Source organism: Canis aureus, chromosome 16 (assembly GCF_053574225.1).
Source record: "Canis aureus isolate CA01 chromosome 16, VMU_Caureus_v.1.0, whole genome shotgun sequence".
Classification (NCBI taxonomy): Eukaryota; Metazoa; Chordata; class Mammalia; order Carnivora; family Canidae; genus Canis; species Canis aureus.
Window position 1 is genome coordinate 41,730,943 of NC_135626.1, and position 16,939 is coordinate 41,747,881.

At 52.9% G+C, this 16,939-nt stretch overlaps 1 protein-coding gene across 1 annotated transcript; it reads right to left on the bottom strand.

Moving 5' to 3' along the window:
• Positions 1-11,235: 11,235 nt before the first annotated feature.
• Positions 11,236-16,694, bottom strand: SOST (sclerostin). The gene is made up of 2 exons (XM_077853420.1): positions 15,956-16,694; positions 11,236-13,211 (listed from the first exon to the last, which is right to left on the bottom strand). The coding sequence occupies exons 1-2, from the start codon at positions 16,173-16,175 to the stop codon at positions 12,790-12,792; spliced, it is 642 nt and encodes a 213-aa protein (XP_077709546.1). The 5' UTR covers positions 16,176-16,694; the 3' UTR covers positions 11,236-12,789.
• Positions 16,695-16,939: the final 245 nt, after the last annotated feature.

Here is a 16,939-nt window from a genome sequence, read left to right on the forward strand (position 1 = left end):
CCCAGTTCCAACTCCTTCACTGTCAATCTAAAGCAGCTTTGAGGCTAGTCACCCCCACTGCTCACATGCCCACTCCCCCAATCAGTCCCAAGGTGCCTCCTGGACAGTGTCTTTCTCACTGATGTGCTGGGAAAAGAATCTACTCCCTCTTCTAGCTCCTTGGGAGACCTGCATGGGAGGTCCTCGGAGCATGGGCTGCTGTGGTGCCCCCCACTCACATGGCCCCCCACCCACCATCCACTCAGCTCTTCCCAGCTGGTTCCTTCTCAGGACTTCTCAGCATTCCTGGGAAGGCAAGGAGACTTTCTTGGGGCCAAGGCATTGCTGAGCCTCTGTGTCCAGGCCAGGCCCCTGGCAGGGCTCCATGCCTAACCTCCAAACTTAGCCTCTGCCTTTTCTCTGGCGGTCCACCTTTAACCCTTTAAGGAACGTGGGAACGTTTAAATCCCTTCGGAGCTTTCAGTGAAAACAAATTATGGTCTGTAGGGACTTATAAATATTTTGACAGTAATTATTGTTTTAAAAAACTATGTAAAACTCATTAACTTTTCTGTTAGAAGAAACAGAAGTTTCTTCTATTAAAGAATTAAGTTGAATGAAAGAATCCAACTTAAACTATAAAAAAACAGATTCGGCCCAGAGTCAACCTGGTATGGTGGACTGTCTGCATCAGAATCACTTCATGGTGTTTGGTTAAAAAATGCAGATTCCTGGGCTCAGCTCCAGAGCCACTGAATCAGAATCTCAGGGAGGTGAGGACTGGGAACCTGAATTTTTAACAAGCTCCCCTAGTCATTCTGGAGGACAGCAAACCGGTGGTTGAGTGACTTTTGTGCCAAGGGAGCTGGGTGCTGGCAGCACACACCTCCTGGTCCTCAAGAGACTCTGAAATGTGGGGGTGCAGTGGGCAATGGGGAACTGCAAAATGGGTTTGTACCAAGTCCTCCGGGAGCACAGGAGAGAGCAGGACTCAGAGAAAGGAAATGGGGGAACAGGTCTCAGGGACCACATCTCAAGGTGGAAGTAGAGTTGACCAGCTAAAGAAGGCAGCAAGAGGGTTCCAGATCCAGGGCACGGCATGAGGGGGTACACAGTGGGGAGGTGTAAAGAGCTCAGGGCCAGGGCCAGAGCCGGGGTGGAGGTGAGGGGAGGGGAGCAGAGGAGGCCCAGGGAGCTGGGTAGGGCAGCTCTGTGTACTGGCTCACACTGGTTCATTAAGTTGAGAAGAATGCTTCCCAGAACCCCCTTCTCCATGGGGGTCCAGGGCAGAGTTGCTCAGAAGAGGAACGTCTAGGAGATTTGGAAAAGAGAAGCGGAGCAAAACCACGACTCTCAGAGGGTTGTCTCCATGGGCCCTGGGAGAGACAGAGGCGGGGTGTCCCCGCTGTGCCACCTTGTCCTTGCGTTCCTCAGCTCCCTGTCCTGCCCGCCGGCCTGGCTGAGCAGCGGCTCCCTTCCCACTTCCCTTGGGCAGCTAGACGTGCTTGGCTTCTCAAATTTCTCTCCCAGCTCCAACTTGTCACTCATGGCAAGACTTTCTCTGATTGTCCAAATCACCTTTCAGAAACATCACTGATGCAGCTCATCTGACATTTGGGTGAGGTCTAATGCTGGTAATAATTCTTTTATGCCCATAAACACTGCTGCCCTGACTGGATCCTTTTCAGTCCTTATCGTGAATCTCTTTTTAGGAGGAGGAAAAACCTTTTCTGTAAGCATTTCTGCCAAACACACAACACACAACACATACACACACACACACACACACACAGACAGCTCAGCTGGGGTAGGAGAGGCCCTCCTATCCTCAGATGTTAGGAGAGAGGTGCCCTCTTCTGAACCACCTGCTGGGAGGAGAAGGAGGAATCCAGTCCTTCTGTGGAGGGGCTTTCTCTGTGTCAGGTCCTCTCCAGAAGTCTTGGAGGGCTGTCCTCAGGTGTGTACTGCTGGAAAGCAGTCAGGCCTGCTTGAAGACAAGATCAGACAACCGGTTGCCTAGGGCTCTTTTTCCCCCTAGGGCTTCTAAACTCAAATCAGTTTCCCTCCGGGGATAGCAGATCTTCCCAGCCAAGGATTCCAAGGTGAAGATGGTTCAATTTATATCCTTCAAGTCTGGCTGCTTCTGCATGTCCAAGTCACAGGATTTTCAAATCAGGGTCTTTTCTTCTCTGCAACCCTGAGCATGACAGCCACCCCTGGTCCTTGTGAATTGGCGATTACAGAGCATCATACCCGGGAACCTGGGTGGCTCAGTGGTTGAGCATCTGCTTTTGGCTCAGGTTGTGATCCTGGGGTCCTGGGATCGAGGCCCGCATCGGGCTCCCTGTAGGGACCCTGCTTCTCCCTCTGCCTATGTCTCTGTCTTTCTCTCTGTGTGTCTCTTGTGAATAAATAAATAAAATCTTAAAAAGGGGGGGGGCATCGTACCAAGAGCAAAATGAAGGAAACTATACCTTTCCATGAGAATAAAGCAGAGGATCCTAACCCAGGTATGGAGGCTCAGAGGGGGGCTTCCAGGAGGAAGTGTTGTAACCTAGGCAAGAGCAGCAGATGAGGCAGGAGAGGCTCTCAGGTAAGGAGTGAGCTGCATGAACGCAAGAGGTGAGGGAGAGCTGGGCTGCAGGGAACTGAGTGGGGCCCAGTGAGGCACCTGGGAGGTGGCTGGGCAACAGGAAGAGAAAGGGCTGGAAAGCTGGGAGGTCTGATCAGGTCCGGCCCAGAGCCTGGCTGAGGTGAGGGCTCACCATGCCGGGACCACAGGGTTGAGCAGAGGAGGGGCAGAATGAGATTCTGCTCCTTTGGGAAGACTGGCGTGGAGCGATGAGGCCAGAGGCCAGAGAACCTCAGAGGCAGCTGAGCCAGGGGGTGGCACTGGAGAGAAATGAGTGAACTAGAGTGACATTAGCCAATTGGATGAAGGGAGAACATGTATGTACGTGGTGATCAATGGGTTGTGTGCAGGGGGTTGTGGGGCAGGAGGAGTCATGGGGACCCCGGGTGTCTGGCTGGAGCCCCTGAAGGGCTTCAGGTGCCCAGTTGGTCAGCCAAGCAGAAGCTGCCGTGTGAACAATATTGTTAGTAAAATGAAGCCTCTGGTGAAGGTACGAGAAAGAAAGGAAAATAAGGTGATTGAGGGAAGGGAAGCATCTCACGCATGAAGAGACTAAGATTGAGAAATAGAAAAGCTCCAAATGTTGTTCAAGGTCTGGGGTCTCTCACCCTGCTCCGGGAGGAGGGCCTCATGGACCAACAGAGGCTCAAAAGTGGTCAGGATGTGGTATTTAAGTGACACCTGCCATGGTGGGTTAACAGCGGTAGCAGGGCTGGTGGCCACTTCCCCTTGCTGGTTCACAAGCTCAGCAAACATTTGCTGAGGACCTGCTATGTGCCAGGCTCCGTGGTCTTACCACGGCCACACCAGGGGGAGCAGGCCCTCAGTCCCCACCTGGTAGGGCTTTGGGTTGAGCAGCAGAAGCAGACGCAACGCGACACTGGTACAAAATGGCAAATCATGATAAGGGTTGGGAAAGAGAATAGTGGAGTCTTGTTTCAGATGGGGAGGTCAGGCCTCTGAGGAGGTGACATCTGAGCTGACAGTGGAAGGCAGAGAATTCAGGAAGAGCATTCCTAGGCAGTGGGAATAGCATCGCCCAGCCGCCCTACCCTACCAGTGCTTTCGAGGAATGAAAAGAGAGGCAGTGTGGGTGGAGAGGGGCCAGGGCTGGGTGGGGGTTGGGGATACTGGCCGGAGAGGAGGTGAGGGCTGACTGTGCAGGGTTCCGAGTATTTTAGCAAAGTCTGGACTAAATGATGCCTTGGGGCCCTCATCGCCCCAGGTTTCGAGGACATTCTTCCTGGTTCCCTCCATCACAACAGGCTCTGGAGTCTGTTTCCATCTCCAGCTCTCTCCTGAGAAGAGGGGCCACTCGGGCTCTCTTGAAACAAGTGACCCAAAAGATGCCCCTTGGTGCCCTGCAAACTGCCCAGCAACATTTTTAGAAAAGTCCCCTTTTAAATTCAATTTGTCTTCGCCAAATCGACCAGGGCAAAATAAGTCCCTACAAATAGCGATCACCAGCGAATAAGGAGAGTCATTATCTTAAATTGAGGCTGGTTTCTAAGAAAAAAAAAAAAAAACCAAAAAACAAAAACCAAATGCCACTGGCCAAAACCTCACCCACACCCACCCCCAGCACAGACGTGAGAGTCCGGGGCGGCCTCTGGGTGAGGGAAGGAAACAGGCAGAGGAAGGAAGGCCAGAGATTAGAGAAACTGACAGATGTAAATAGCCTCAGAGGAGCCACACTGTCCCGGCGCTCCTCCCCAGGGAGCCTTTTGTACCAAGGAATCTGGTTGCCTGAATGAAAAATGATATCATTTATTTCTTTAGTCAGAGCTGAGCTGTTTTCTTCAGACATAGAAATAACTTAACACCGCAACACCAAATTGTTGGCCAAGTGATAGAGATATCTGTAATTTGGGCGCTTGGTAACATCCTAGGTAAACAGCCAGGGACTTGGTTTCTTGGGAGGGGCCCTGTTCCCCCACAACAATGCTACAAAGCTCAGAGGGACACAGATGGAAGAAAAGCTTTTGAAAATGTTGTTCCAGAACTCTCGCCTGCTGTCGAGCTCCAAGGAAGCTGGATTTTTCATCCCTGCTGCTCAAACCATGCTTTGCCAACCAAACACCTATTAATTCAACAAATATTTACTGAGCACTGACTGGCTCAGCCTGTGCAAAGGCACTGGGGCTACCAGTGTGCAAAAGCTGGGGCTCTGCCCTCAAGGGACTCAGTCCAGAGGGGAAGCAGCCCCGTTCAGCCCGTGTGGCAGCCCCTGTGATGCAGTATGTGTTTGGCACAGTGGTCTGCCCCACAGAGGAGGCAGTGTTCGACTTGCCTTGAAAACTTGAAGAGGACTTTCCAGACCAGAGAAATGGAAAGAGGGTGTCCTAGATGGCATGAACAGCAGGTGCAGAAGCACAGAGGCTTCGAAACGACTTGGACTCTTTGGAAATTAAAAGAAATACAATATTTCAGGGAATAAAGTGCTAAAGAGGCCAGTGGTCGATGGTGTGACTGGACAGGTAGGCAGGAACTGGATCATACCTTTGTGAGCTAAGGCGTTTAGAGTTTATCCTTTAGGTAATAGGGAGCTGAGGAGGAATCTTGAGCTCTGGGAAGTGGTATGATTAGATTTTTGTATTAGAGCATTCACTCCTTTCTGTCTCGGAGAAACTCTACCATATGTCATATCAGGAAACTCATGCAGGCAACTTCTCTATGGCATTGCTTGTGAAAGTGAAAACCCGGAAAACAAAATAAACATCCAGCAGTAGAAAAATGGATAAACAAACAGTGGTATTATCATAAAACGCAGTAGGGCTCAATAGTTAAAATGATCCAGCATGGCCAGATCTTAAAAGCATAATTTTGAGGGGCACCTGGGTAGTCAGTCAGTCAAGTGTCTGCCTTTGGCTTAAGTTGCGAGCTCTGGGATAGAGAGCCCCATATCAGGCTCCCTGCTTAGTGGGGAGCCTGCTTCTCACTCTCCCTCAGAGTGAGAGCCTGCAGTTCCCCCTGCTTATGCTCTCTCTCTCCATCAAATGAATAGATAAAATGGTTTAAAAAATAAAAATAAAAATAAAAATAGCCAAAGATCTACCTGGCAGTGCTGTAGAGGATAAAACGGGAGAGACTGAGAAGGGGGCCCAAGCTAGCCTTGCTACATCCACACAGCTCCCTTCCTAATTGGAGGAGAGCTGGGGGCTGATCTGGGGAGCCCCCAAGGGCAATGCACAAGAACATTTTTTCGCCTCATTTTCTTGGGCCACTTTTAGCCTCTGGGCAGAGCTTATGTGCAGTTCTGGCCTCTCGTCTGGTATCCCTGTGTTACCCAGATCTGATGTGAAGCATGGTTCACGTCCCCAGATGCTCGTACTGTTCTTAGACACCTGCTAACCAAGGGGCAGAAACAGGAGGCTCTTAGAATACCTGGGGTTGTATGCTCAGAGTAGAGACGGTGTATGTTTGTGTGCACACACACACATGTACATGCATGCATACACGTGTGACTGCATGTGTAAAACCGAAGAGCAAGGTGAAAGCCAATCTCCTAGAAAAGGTTTTGGAGTGGATTCTGTGACTTGAGTGTGCTCACTGATGGGAATGTTCAGGGAAGTAAGAATGCATCTTTTCAGAAGAAATTCATTTTTAGATTCATTCAGATCTCCATCCCCTGGTCTAGCGGGAATACGGTAAACACACATGCATCTACATCTACTTATATGCCTGGGCTAGAGCCATGGCAGGAAAGGACAAACCATATGTTTATGTTTGTGCTTCCTGGGCCAAGTTAATCCTCGCTTCCATCCCACCCTGGATTTTGTGGACATCCAGTAAAGGAAAACTGTGACTTTTCTGCAATTACATATGAATTTCATCACTTAGGTGTGTCTTAGAGGGAAGACACCTGCCCGATGCCTTACTTAAACAAACCTATCATGCTTTTTAAGAACAAAGGCGTCCATAGCTACATAATTAATAATATGCAAATTATTCTTCTCTGGGGGCTATCAGTTGGTCTTTAACATACAGAGCCAGGAGAACATACAAATAGAGACTCACTCCCTTTTACACACACACACACACACACACACACACACACACCTCCCCACTATAATTATAATTACTATGCTGGTTTCCGATCAGGGGTTAATAGCCTTGGCATGGAGACGCCTGAAAGGCACCCAAGGCAATTAGTGGTATCCCTTCACCACCCCCTACATACTGTCAGAGCCTTTGCACTTGCTGTCCTCTCTCTGGCACATGCATCCCCCAGGTCTCTCTGTGGCTCACTCTCTCACTGCATTTAGGTCTCAGCTCACCTCCTCAGAGAGGCCTGGCCTGGCCACCTCCAAGGCTCTCTGTCTGCTTGCCAGCTATATTTTTTTTTCCAGAACTTTTCATTCCTGGGCATTATGCTGTGCATTTCTTTAAAGATTTTTTTAAATTTATTTATTCATGAGAGACACAGAGAGAGAGGCAGAGGCATAGGCAGAGGATGAAGCAGGCTCCCTGTGGATCCTGGGATCATGCCCTGAGCTGAGGGCAGATGCTCATCCACTGAACCACCCACATACTGTGCATTTCTTTGTTTATCTAGCATTCATCTTTCTGCCGGTCCCAGATCATGAGCTTCATGAGGCTCCGTCATCACAATCACAATCCTGAAGCCTAGGGTGGTGCCTGGAGCTCAGCTGGCATTCTGTCCATATTAGCGGGATGAATGAATGAGCACCCCTCTTTTCTTCTCTATGCCTACCCTCTTCTTTCCACCCCTGCCACCATCTCTCCAGCCTCCATCTTAAACCTGCTGGCAGGATCAGCTCTCAGGGAGTTGTTAGGCAGGTGAGGTTCACGGCTCCTCTCCCCATGTCCCTTGCCCAACCTCTCTCCTGAGTATCTCTCTCCCACCTGCAACTGCCCATCGCCAGCTCTGGCCTTCCTGGTGGGCAAGACCCAGGCTCTGGCACCTCAGATGATTGTAGGGAAATTGGGAAGTGGGGCCGGAGGGAAGGTTATAAGAAAGGCAGGGCTGCCAGGTCATAGAGAATAGAAGGTCATGTGGGGCATCCTTTAGCACCTAGACCCAGCCTCTTGCCTTTCCCACAGAAATCAGCACTGGCATTGTAGGGACTCAGCACCTCCCTCCTCCCTACTGGATGCCTCCTCCCTCCTGCCCTGATCCCACCTGCTATTCCCACCTCTCTCCTTCCTGGCTTCTGCTTCTTTGTGTAATAAACTTGGGCAGAGAGAGCCAGCTATGTACCAGGTCCCACACTGGCATCACCCCAGCCCACCTGGTGTGCACCCCCTTTGCTCCTTTTCTTCCACCGCCTCTCCTCCCTGCCCCTCCTGGTCCTAGCAGCCTGCAAAGCTCAGCTCAGCTGGACGCCCCCTGCTCCCCTGGAGCCTCACACCCCCTTAGGTCTCTACCACTCTGGTGGCAAATGATCACATACTCCACAGCAGTATTTTCCACTTGACTCCCCAGAAAAGATTACAAACTTTGAGGGTAGGTGCTGCATCTTAATCTTAGAGACCCAATCTACAAGGACCCAGGCAAACAGCTTCTTTTCCTAGAAGCCAGCTATTCCACTCCCTCTTCCCATGGTCATCCATACACCCCAGTCCATTCTGTCCACCTAATCTCGTGGGAGAAGGAATCCTGGATACATTGAAAACTATGTAACCAGAGTGCGCATTAGGCACCTGCTGTATGCTGGGTACTGGGGGTGCCCTGGTGAGCAGCGACAGCCCAAGAGTCCCTGCTCTCCTGGGTCTTACAGTCAGGGGAAGGGGAGAAATTAATCAAACAGTTATATGAATGAATCTATCACTGCGTCACTACTAAGGTGAGCTCTCTGAAGGACTGGAGCATTGCTCTGAAAGATAAAGCATGGTTTGGTTGGTCAGGAAAAGTGGCACTTGGCTGAGACCAGCAGGAAGAACACTCCTTGAGTATCAGGCATGCAGGGAGCCTCCCAGAGAGGCCGGCATCTGAAAAAAAGCATCTGAGTCCCAGCCATTCCACAGAAAGCTGTATCTCTTATATTTACATCTGTAACACCATGTAATTGATTGCTCAAACAGGATATTTTTGAGGGTAAATGTGGGAGCTGTTAATAATTTCACTGGGCCAATAGGTGTCAGTGCCTGGACAAATCAGGCACGTGGTTGCATTAATTAAGAGTGACAATCCCCCTGCTTCCTGCCTCTCTAGCGATGACAGGAACTTCAACTGTTGGTCAGAGCTGCCAGAAGGCTGACCTTTCGCCTGCCCTTGGACAAGGGAAAAGACAGAGGATGCTCTCCAGGAACATGGAGGTGGGGAGGGGGCCCCAGAGCTAGAAGCAACGATCAGGAACTAGGGCAGGCCCGTGTCTCAGGGAGCAGGTGGGACGTGGGCAGGGGGCACCAGTTTCCTGCTGCAGTGACTCTGAGCTTGGTGTGTGAGCTCTCCCCCATCCCCAGCTGCCCAAGTCCTACCTGCTTTGGGGCAGGCAGGGGAAGTTTGGGTTCTCGTGGCTTCTTTGAGTTTCTTTTGCTCTACCTCCTTGTGTAAAGATGGCCTGATTTGTATCTGGAGTATAGGTAGAGCCTGATCGGTTGTGTGTGCGTTGTGTTAGAGAGAGAGAGAGAGAGAGAGAGAGAGAGACATTGTTTCCCTCTGCCCCTCTGTCTGACTCCCAAGACTATTAATACAAACCCCAGTCTGGCTGTGCCACCAGAACATGTGCTCCCCACAGCAGAATGCCACCCCTCCCAGCTGAGCCTGTTGTCTGTTCCGTTTCTGATCGGCGCCAGGCTCATAGACCCCATGTAGGTAGAATATAACTTTCCATAAATAACCCCTAGCCTGACCTACAATTTAGGCTTTGGGTTTTTTTCCCCTCGTGGTAATGGGATTATAGCCTGGGCTGATCCCTCCTGGGTCTTGGGGTCCCAGAAAGCAGACCCTAGGTGTATCGGGCTGGGCATTGCTTGGAATTGCCGGTTCCCCCATGCCTCCTGGCACCTGGTGAGGACTTGGAACGTGTCGAGGAATGTGGCGGATGAGTCTCGTGCCTCCACGAACAGCCGCGCAGCTTCAGCCCTGGGGCACCTAAGGTGGCACTGTGCCACCTTCTCCACCGGGCGAGCTTCTAAGCAGCACTCACCTCTGTGAAACCTTCCCTAAGCTTTCCTCCTCGCTCCTATCACTATGTGAATTGCCCTGTGCTTGATCCCATAACACTTTGCACAGACAATGTGACCTGATGGCTTGCCCACATGCCCACCAGGTTCTGAGCGGCTTGAGTGGGGGTCAGAGCAGGAACTGCACCCACATCTGGCTGTGGGCAAACATTTAACCCCTTGGTGCCCCAGTTTCCTTAAGTTCGAACACAAGCCTGGCTCCAGAGCCCGTGTCCCCATCCACTGTACCACATGGTCTCTGGGGGCTGAACCTTGTATCTATTTCCTACCTGTTTTCATTCCCAGCTCTGAGACACTCCTCTCGGTGCATAGACTTCCTGCAGGTTCTTGCTGGAGCCTCCTCAGGGCCTGGAGACAGAACACCTACTGACAACTGTCAGAAACTTGCTGGTTGATGATAAGGAATTTAGGAGGGTTCACTGGGAGTTAGAGTGAAAAGTCATCAGGGTTGGGGAGGGTTTTGGGGTGGGGTTACCCCTAGAGGGGCTGGACTGGATTCAGAGCTTGGAGTCATCTCTCCTTGTGGCCATTGAAGAGTATTTCTTGTGTGTCAGCTGGTGTCCAGCACCATGAGACATCTTGGTGAGACAAGATCGAGAGGACAAGACTTTGTCCCCTCTTGTAAAGATCTTACATTTTCACCAGGGAGGTGTACAATTCACGTTTGGAGAAACACAGAGCCATTCCCCCCACACACACCCCCACCATGAGCTGGAACTGAGTTGTGCTTGGCTTTTGTCTGTCTCAGTACTAAGCAGGGCTCGGCCAGGTGAGGCACGTGAGCCATGAATGAATATTGAATGGAAGGCATAGGATCTGAACCCGAAGTAGTGGCACAGACAAAGGGACTGGGGCATCTGAGGAGAGATTAGCAGGGATTGCAACATCCCCAGAAGCTTCAAGCTCAGAGGTGACAAGGAACATGAACCCTATAGTAAGAGCAGGAGTCGTTGGGAGTGGTCTGCAGGCATGGGAGTAAACTAAGGCAGGGATGAGTGTCGTAGTAGAGCGTGGCCATTTGGGAGTCAGGAAGGAAGTTTGGTAGAGTGGGGGCAGGGATGGGAATCTAGCAGAGGAAGGCCTCACGTGTCAGGTGGAGACACCGGAACTCATCCCAGGGAGGAGGAGCTACGGAAGGATTGTGAGCAGGGGCGTGGTGCAAGGAGAGCAGTGTTTCTGGAAGACAGTGTGGAGGGCAGGCGGCTTAAGGGAGACCAGGCTGAAGTTATCACTATGGCCACGGTGAAGGAATGAGGTCTAGGTTTGGAAAGGAAGGGACAGACACGACTTTTCAAAGGGAGGACATAATTGTCACCAGGACCACGGCGGCACAGTCAAAGGTGCCTCCAAAGCTGAAGTCCCAGCAACCAAGGAAAGGATGTTAACTTTGACAGAAATGTCTGTGTGTGGTTGTCAAAATGAGACCACATCCTCTCGGAAATGATTCATTGTCTTTATTAACAATGCCTCTGGATTTGGAAAGAACAGACTGGTATTTCATAAAGCAATATTAATGTTGTCATTTCTCTACAAGAAAACTTTTTTGCATAAATAACTTAAGTGAGAAAATAAATATGTAACTTAACTCTTTTTAAGAACCACTACTTTCATTCTTGTGGACAAATCCCACATGAAAGGATTGCAAAGATGACCAGCCCCGCAGGCTTTCACATGGCATGTGCTTCTGTTTAAAAAAAGGGGGGGGGTCTTCTTTTTTTTTTTTTAACAATTAAAAACTACACAGAAAATAAGAGGTGTCTGGAAATGACTTTCAGAAAGATTTTTGGATGACAGCTATTAGGCTCTGCGGTTTTCTCAGCATATGTACAGCACTTGTCATTTTCCCCCAAGTAAAATGATTTTAATGTAAGATATGCCATCACAGGTAACAGCACTAAGAAGCGAGTTTCTAGACAGAATTGTGTCTGCGAGTGGAAGGCAGGCTGAGGTGCCTCCAAATGGATCTGCTTGTCTTTGAATGGCTGGTGGCTGCTCCCTTGGGCCTGCAAGCCCAGTGTCCTGGGGTTTAGAGCTTCTCTGCAGAGGTGACTTTAAAAAGTGGCCATGGTGGGGGGTGCTGTTCTTTAGGAACAAGGGGGTGATTTCTGTCCCCACTCATACTTCTCTCCCCATCACCCCAGCCTTGGGACCTTCTCCTTTGCCTCAATTGGTGGCATTGCTTGTGCATCCTTTGAGATGGAGGGGTGGAGGTAGGCAAACATCTGGGGAGGCCAGGCTGGAAAGAAACACAGTTTCTTCCAGGAGTTTGTCAGCCATAAAGAAGACTCCCCCACCACCACCACTCTTGTTTTTCATCTTTGCCTGTCAGATCAGAGGATTACAACTCTGAATTCTGGATGTGACCATGGCAGTAATTCAATCCAACCTCTCCTTTGCCCATTCAAAAGGCACCCAAGGCCTTGGAATCACATGACATTAGATTCCTCGAGATGCAAATCGCAGCCCCACCTCCATTTTCCAAAGAAGAACCCGAGGACAGAATCTGGACAGAAAAGAGCGTGGTCTAAGGTCTTCCAGCAGGTCAGTGGCAGAGTCCGGACTAGGAGCCCTATGAACCCCAGTCCTGTGTTCTTGGCACAACAAGGCGCTAACGGCTCTATGGGGGGCAGAGGAGTGGAGGAGGAATCTTAGCGAACTTTCTTAACCAGTCCCCGGACTCTCCTCATTCCCCACCGCTCCCTTAGAACCCCCGGGCGGTGAAATGCTTGCTTTTCTGCCTCCTCTGAAAAGGGACCAGTAAAGGTGGGCGGCCCCGGTGGGCGGGGCTGCGTGGCTCAGTGTCTGTGACTCTCGGGGCCCTCCCCTGCCCTGCGGGACCCCCTCCGGACGCGGGGGGCTGGGGGGCTCTCCTGGCCCCCGGGATCCGCAGCCCGGAAGGTCTCGGCGCCCCTGCGCTGGGTTGCAGGCATTTACAATGAGATACAAACAATCAGACCGCGCGCAGAGGGCAGAAACCGGGGCGCCTGGGCCGGGGCGCGGGTTGGGGAGCGCGGCGCGGCGGGCGGCCTCTAGTAGGCGTTCTCCAGCTCGGCCTGGTTGGCTTTGGCGCCCCGGGCGCGGGGCCGCGGCTTTCGGCCCTTCTGCGGCCGCGCGGCCTCGGGCCCGAAGTCCTTGAGCTCGGACTGGTTGTGGAAGCGGGTGAGTCGCTTGCACTTGCACGAGGCCACCAGGCTCACTTTGCGCGCGCGCGGCGCCGCGCCCCCGGGACACAGCAGCTGCACCCGCTGCGCGCGGTAGCGGTCGGGGATGCAGCGGAAGTCGGGCCCGCTCGGGCGCCACCACTTGCCGCGGCCGATGGCGTTGGGCAGCAGGCGCGCGGGGCCGCACTGGCCCGAGCACACCAGCTCGGTGACCGGCTTGGCGCTGCGGCACGGCCCGTCCGTCACGTAGCGGGTGAAGTGCAGCTCGCGGCAGCTGTACTCGGATGCGTCTGCGGAGAGAGGGCGCGTGAGACCGGCCCGGCTCCCTCCACGCCACCAGCGCACTGCCCGACAGCCCCCCCGCCCCCGCCATCCCCCTCCACCCCCCCTCACCCTGGGCCTTTTCCAAACCTGCCTCCAGATGCGTTTGCCCCTGGGGCTGCTGGAAAGACCTCGGGGCCACCCTTTCCCCCTAAAAGTTTGAACCCAAGCGTCTGTTGCGGTTCCAATTCCAACTCCACGGCTGTGTGATCTTGGGCAAAGCATTTAACTTCTCTGTGCTTCCCATCCGTGAAATGGTTTGTCCTAAGGACAAGGCAGGGGACGCTGTGGGCACATAGTAAGACTGGGGGTATTGGCAGTTGTTACATGTTCTGCTTCTTCTTCTTCTTCTTCTTCTTCTCCAAAGGGGCCTTTTTCTCCAGATAGAAGTCACATCTGTGTCACAGAGTGCCTGGTAGAGGCAGACTAGGTACTAGCCACACCCTTTGCATGGCCTTGGCTTCTCCTAAATTCTTTTTCCAGCCACTTGGGAGGGATGGCCAGGGGATAAAGGAGTAGGGGTTAATTGAAGGTAATAAATCAGGGCAGAAGCTGCAGAGGAGAGAGATGCAAGGGGAGGTGGGGAGGAGTCGTTAGACTTGAAAAGAGCCAAAGGCTGCTTGTCCAGCCCCCTCATCATCACTGAGGACAAGGAGGCCTAGAGAGGGAAAGCACTAGCCCAAAAGGCGGAGCTGAGTGTCCTCACGCCACTCTCTTGGGGCCCCAGCACCTCTTAGTTCCCATAAGGGTGGAAAGGTGCCTGAGCACCCTTGAGGGAGGCTGGACTGTGAGTGGGGGGCAAAGTGCTGCCTTTACTACAATGACTTCCCTACCGGAGGGCACGGAGCTCTGTCTGAAAACCTACAGGCTCAGCTGCCACAAACACTTATTAAGCACCTGCTGTGTACCAGGGATGCTGCTGGGCACATCTCTTGTTTTGTGCCATTTTAATGGATCCCTAATGGTGACACAGGCTTGCTCCTGGGTTGGGGGTAGATTGGATTCTGAGAACCCGGCTTGGTTCCCTGAAGATACCTTGATCAACTGTCCTGCTGTGCGTTTAGACAGGTGGGGGCTTTTTTAAACAGCTGGTCTTCATGTGAGCACCTGTCTATCCCCCAAGAGTTTCATGGGGACAATTCTCATGTGACACAAAGGGATGAGAAATAGTCCTGGGACCAAAAGCAGAGAGAAGGCAGAGAAGGCCAGGTCTCCATTCCCCAGCCCGTGGGGAACAAGCGTCACAGGGGAGATGTGGGTTTGCCTTCCTTCAGTGGCTGACCTTCTGGTTTCTGGGCTGGGCTGGCATCCTCACCCCTGCTCCCAGGCTGCAGGGGCAGGGTGTGGGGGCGGCCTGTTTGCCCAGGGAAGGAGGCTTTTTAGGCTTTCCAAGAATAGTGCCCCTAGGTGAGGCACTTCCTCTGCAGAGGGTGACTTTGTTTTGAGCTTACAGCTTCCTTGGGGCCCGTGGCCTCTTATGGGAGCCTGGGGAGGTGGACATTTTATACTTGGATCCCACACAGCCCATGAAGCAGTCACCTGAGCTCATTCGATCTTGCCCTGGGAGGAGCAGTGCGGTGGTGTGCTCCTGCCCCTCCATTTTTGATGACTTGAGGCCCCAGGCATCCTGGGGCTGCCCCCTTTGCAGAGCCCCACATTCCCAGCTGGTTAGGGGGCAGGAAGGGATGGGGCGAGAGGGCCTGGGCAGTGGACTCCTCTCCCACCCGGATGATGACTGGAGGGCAGTGAGGCCCTCACTCTGAAGTGTCATTCCGGCCCCCGCCCCCAGCCATTCCTGCCAGCTGCAGAGCCAGCTGTGCACACCCGCCCCCTAGGCTTCTCTGTGCAGACCTGACCAGGAACCCGGATGTGCCCTCCACTAGGGCCGTTGCCTTGCCACCAGGGTCAGCCTCCCTCCCTAGTAATAATGAGGCAAGGCTGGGTCTGGGGTGGGGACCTGGGAACAGATGGTGCCACCTGTATCCACTCCCTGCATAAAGGCTCCTACCCCTGCCTCCAGGGCCCAGACGCAAGCTTCTACCCAGGCCAGAGGCCAAAACTGTGCCTAATACCTTCCATTCTCTCAAGTGCCAGCTCACTGGGCAGAGCAAGTGCGGCAGCAGGTGTGTCCTTTTCCCACGGCTTTGAGGGGATCTGCTCTGGCTCTCAGTCCCAGCACCCCCAACACAATCCCCCTACCCAGGGCTGTCTTGGAATGGGATCAAACCAGGGTCAAATCTTCTACTCACTACCCCATTACATAGTGTCTGGAGATTTGGTTTCTTCACTTTCCAACTGGGAGTTCACATCATGGGGCTCCCATGTGCTGGATCCCTGGCGTATGGTTCAGGTACAGCCTGCATAGAGTGTCTACACCCGGCAGGTGCTCACAGGGGTGGGGCTCCCTTGCCTTGTCTCCACACTGGACTCCTGGGTTCTCAGGAGGGGATTCTTTGAAACTGTCTCCTTTCTGAGTCTCAGAGACTATCCCAGAGTTATAGTCTCACCGCCTTGGCCTCCTTCCTGCCCCAGCCTCCCGCTGCCAGCCTCATGCCCCCTCACTGGAATGCCAAGGCCATCTTGGCATGCCACCCTCTCCCCAACTCCCTCCATTAGTGCTGGCAGTGGCCGATGGTCTACCCAGGCTTCAAAACCTCCCAGAGAGAACCCTCCCAAGCCCCTCGTGCTAAAAATGCTCTCCTCCTATCCGTACCTTTGGTCTCAAAGGGATGGTGAGGGGGCCGCCCTCCGTTCTCCGCCCGGTTCATGGTCTTGTTGTTCTCCAGCTCTGGTGGAGGCTCGGGGTACTCGCCCAGCTCGGGGATGATTTCTGTGGCATCGTTCTTGAAGGCCTGCCACCCCTGGCCCTCCACTGCACGGAAGGCTGCATGCACCAGCAAGCAGACGAGACACAGAGCAAGAGAGAGCTGCATGGTGCCAGCCAGAGGAGGGCACCCAGCCTTCCAGCAGCACAGGCTCCGGTCCCCAGCCTGGGACCTGTTTGCCTTTTTAAAGCCCCCTCCGCCTGATGCCAACCAATGAGGACAGGCTGGGGCAGGGCTGGTCCCATGTTTCTCTCAGCCCAGGGGGAGGGAACGGGGTGTGCTCATGGCAAGCCCTCCCCGAAGACTTCTCAGGCACAGCAAACTCCCAAATTGCTGCTGGTGCTCCCAGGTGACCTAGAGGGAGGGGGAGTGTGTGTGTGAGGCAAGCCTGCCCTCCAGCACCTCCCACGTGCAGGCGGCTGTGGTTTTTAGATATCAAAATGAGCTCCAGCTCGTAATCTTTACCTCCTCGGGCCCCTTGGGCTTTCTCAAAAACAAACTTCGGACCAGCTTCACGAAGAAAACGAGAGCTCTGAGCCCACAGGGCTGAGCCCAGCCAAGTCCCTTTCTCAGGCCAAGTTCATTTGTTACCCCACCGATAAATGGCACAAGGGGTATATCTTTGGCCCCCACAGACCCAGGCTGAAGAAGAAGGATGCTTTTTAAGAAATCGCATTGGTCCCAATTCCATGAGGTTAAGCATCGATTATCCTGACCACTAAAGCCCCTGTTGGCACCCTCTGGAAGGCAAGAGAGAAAACTGGAGGGCACACAGGGAGGGCGTCTGCTTGGGCGAGGAGGTGAGGATTCTGGTTACAAGGCTAGGATGAGCAAGTCAACGAGCATTGGCGATGGAGTCCAAGGAGGAAATC

What these genes read in the sequence shown, in the direction of transcription:
- SOST (XM_077853420.1), bottom strand. Translation starts at nt 16,175, where the DNA reads ATGCAGCTCTCTCTTGCTCTGTGTCTCGTCTGCTTGCTGGTGCATGCA. An exon ending in CCATCCCTTTGAGACCAAAG is followed by an intron (nt 13,212 to 15,955) that starts GTACGGATAGGA and finishes CTCTCTCCGCAG; the next exon opens with ACGCATCCGAGTACAGCTGC.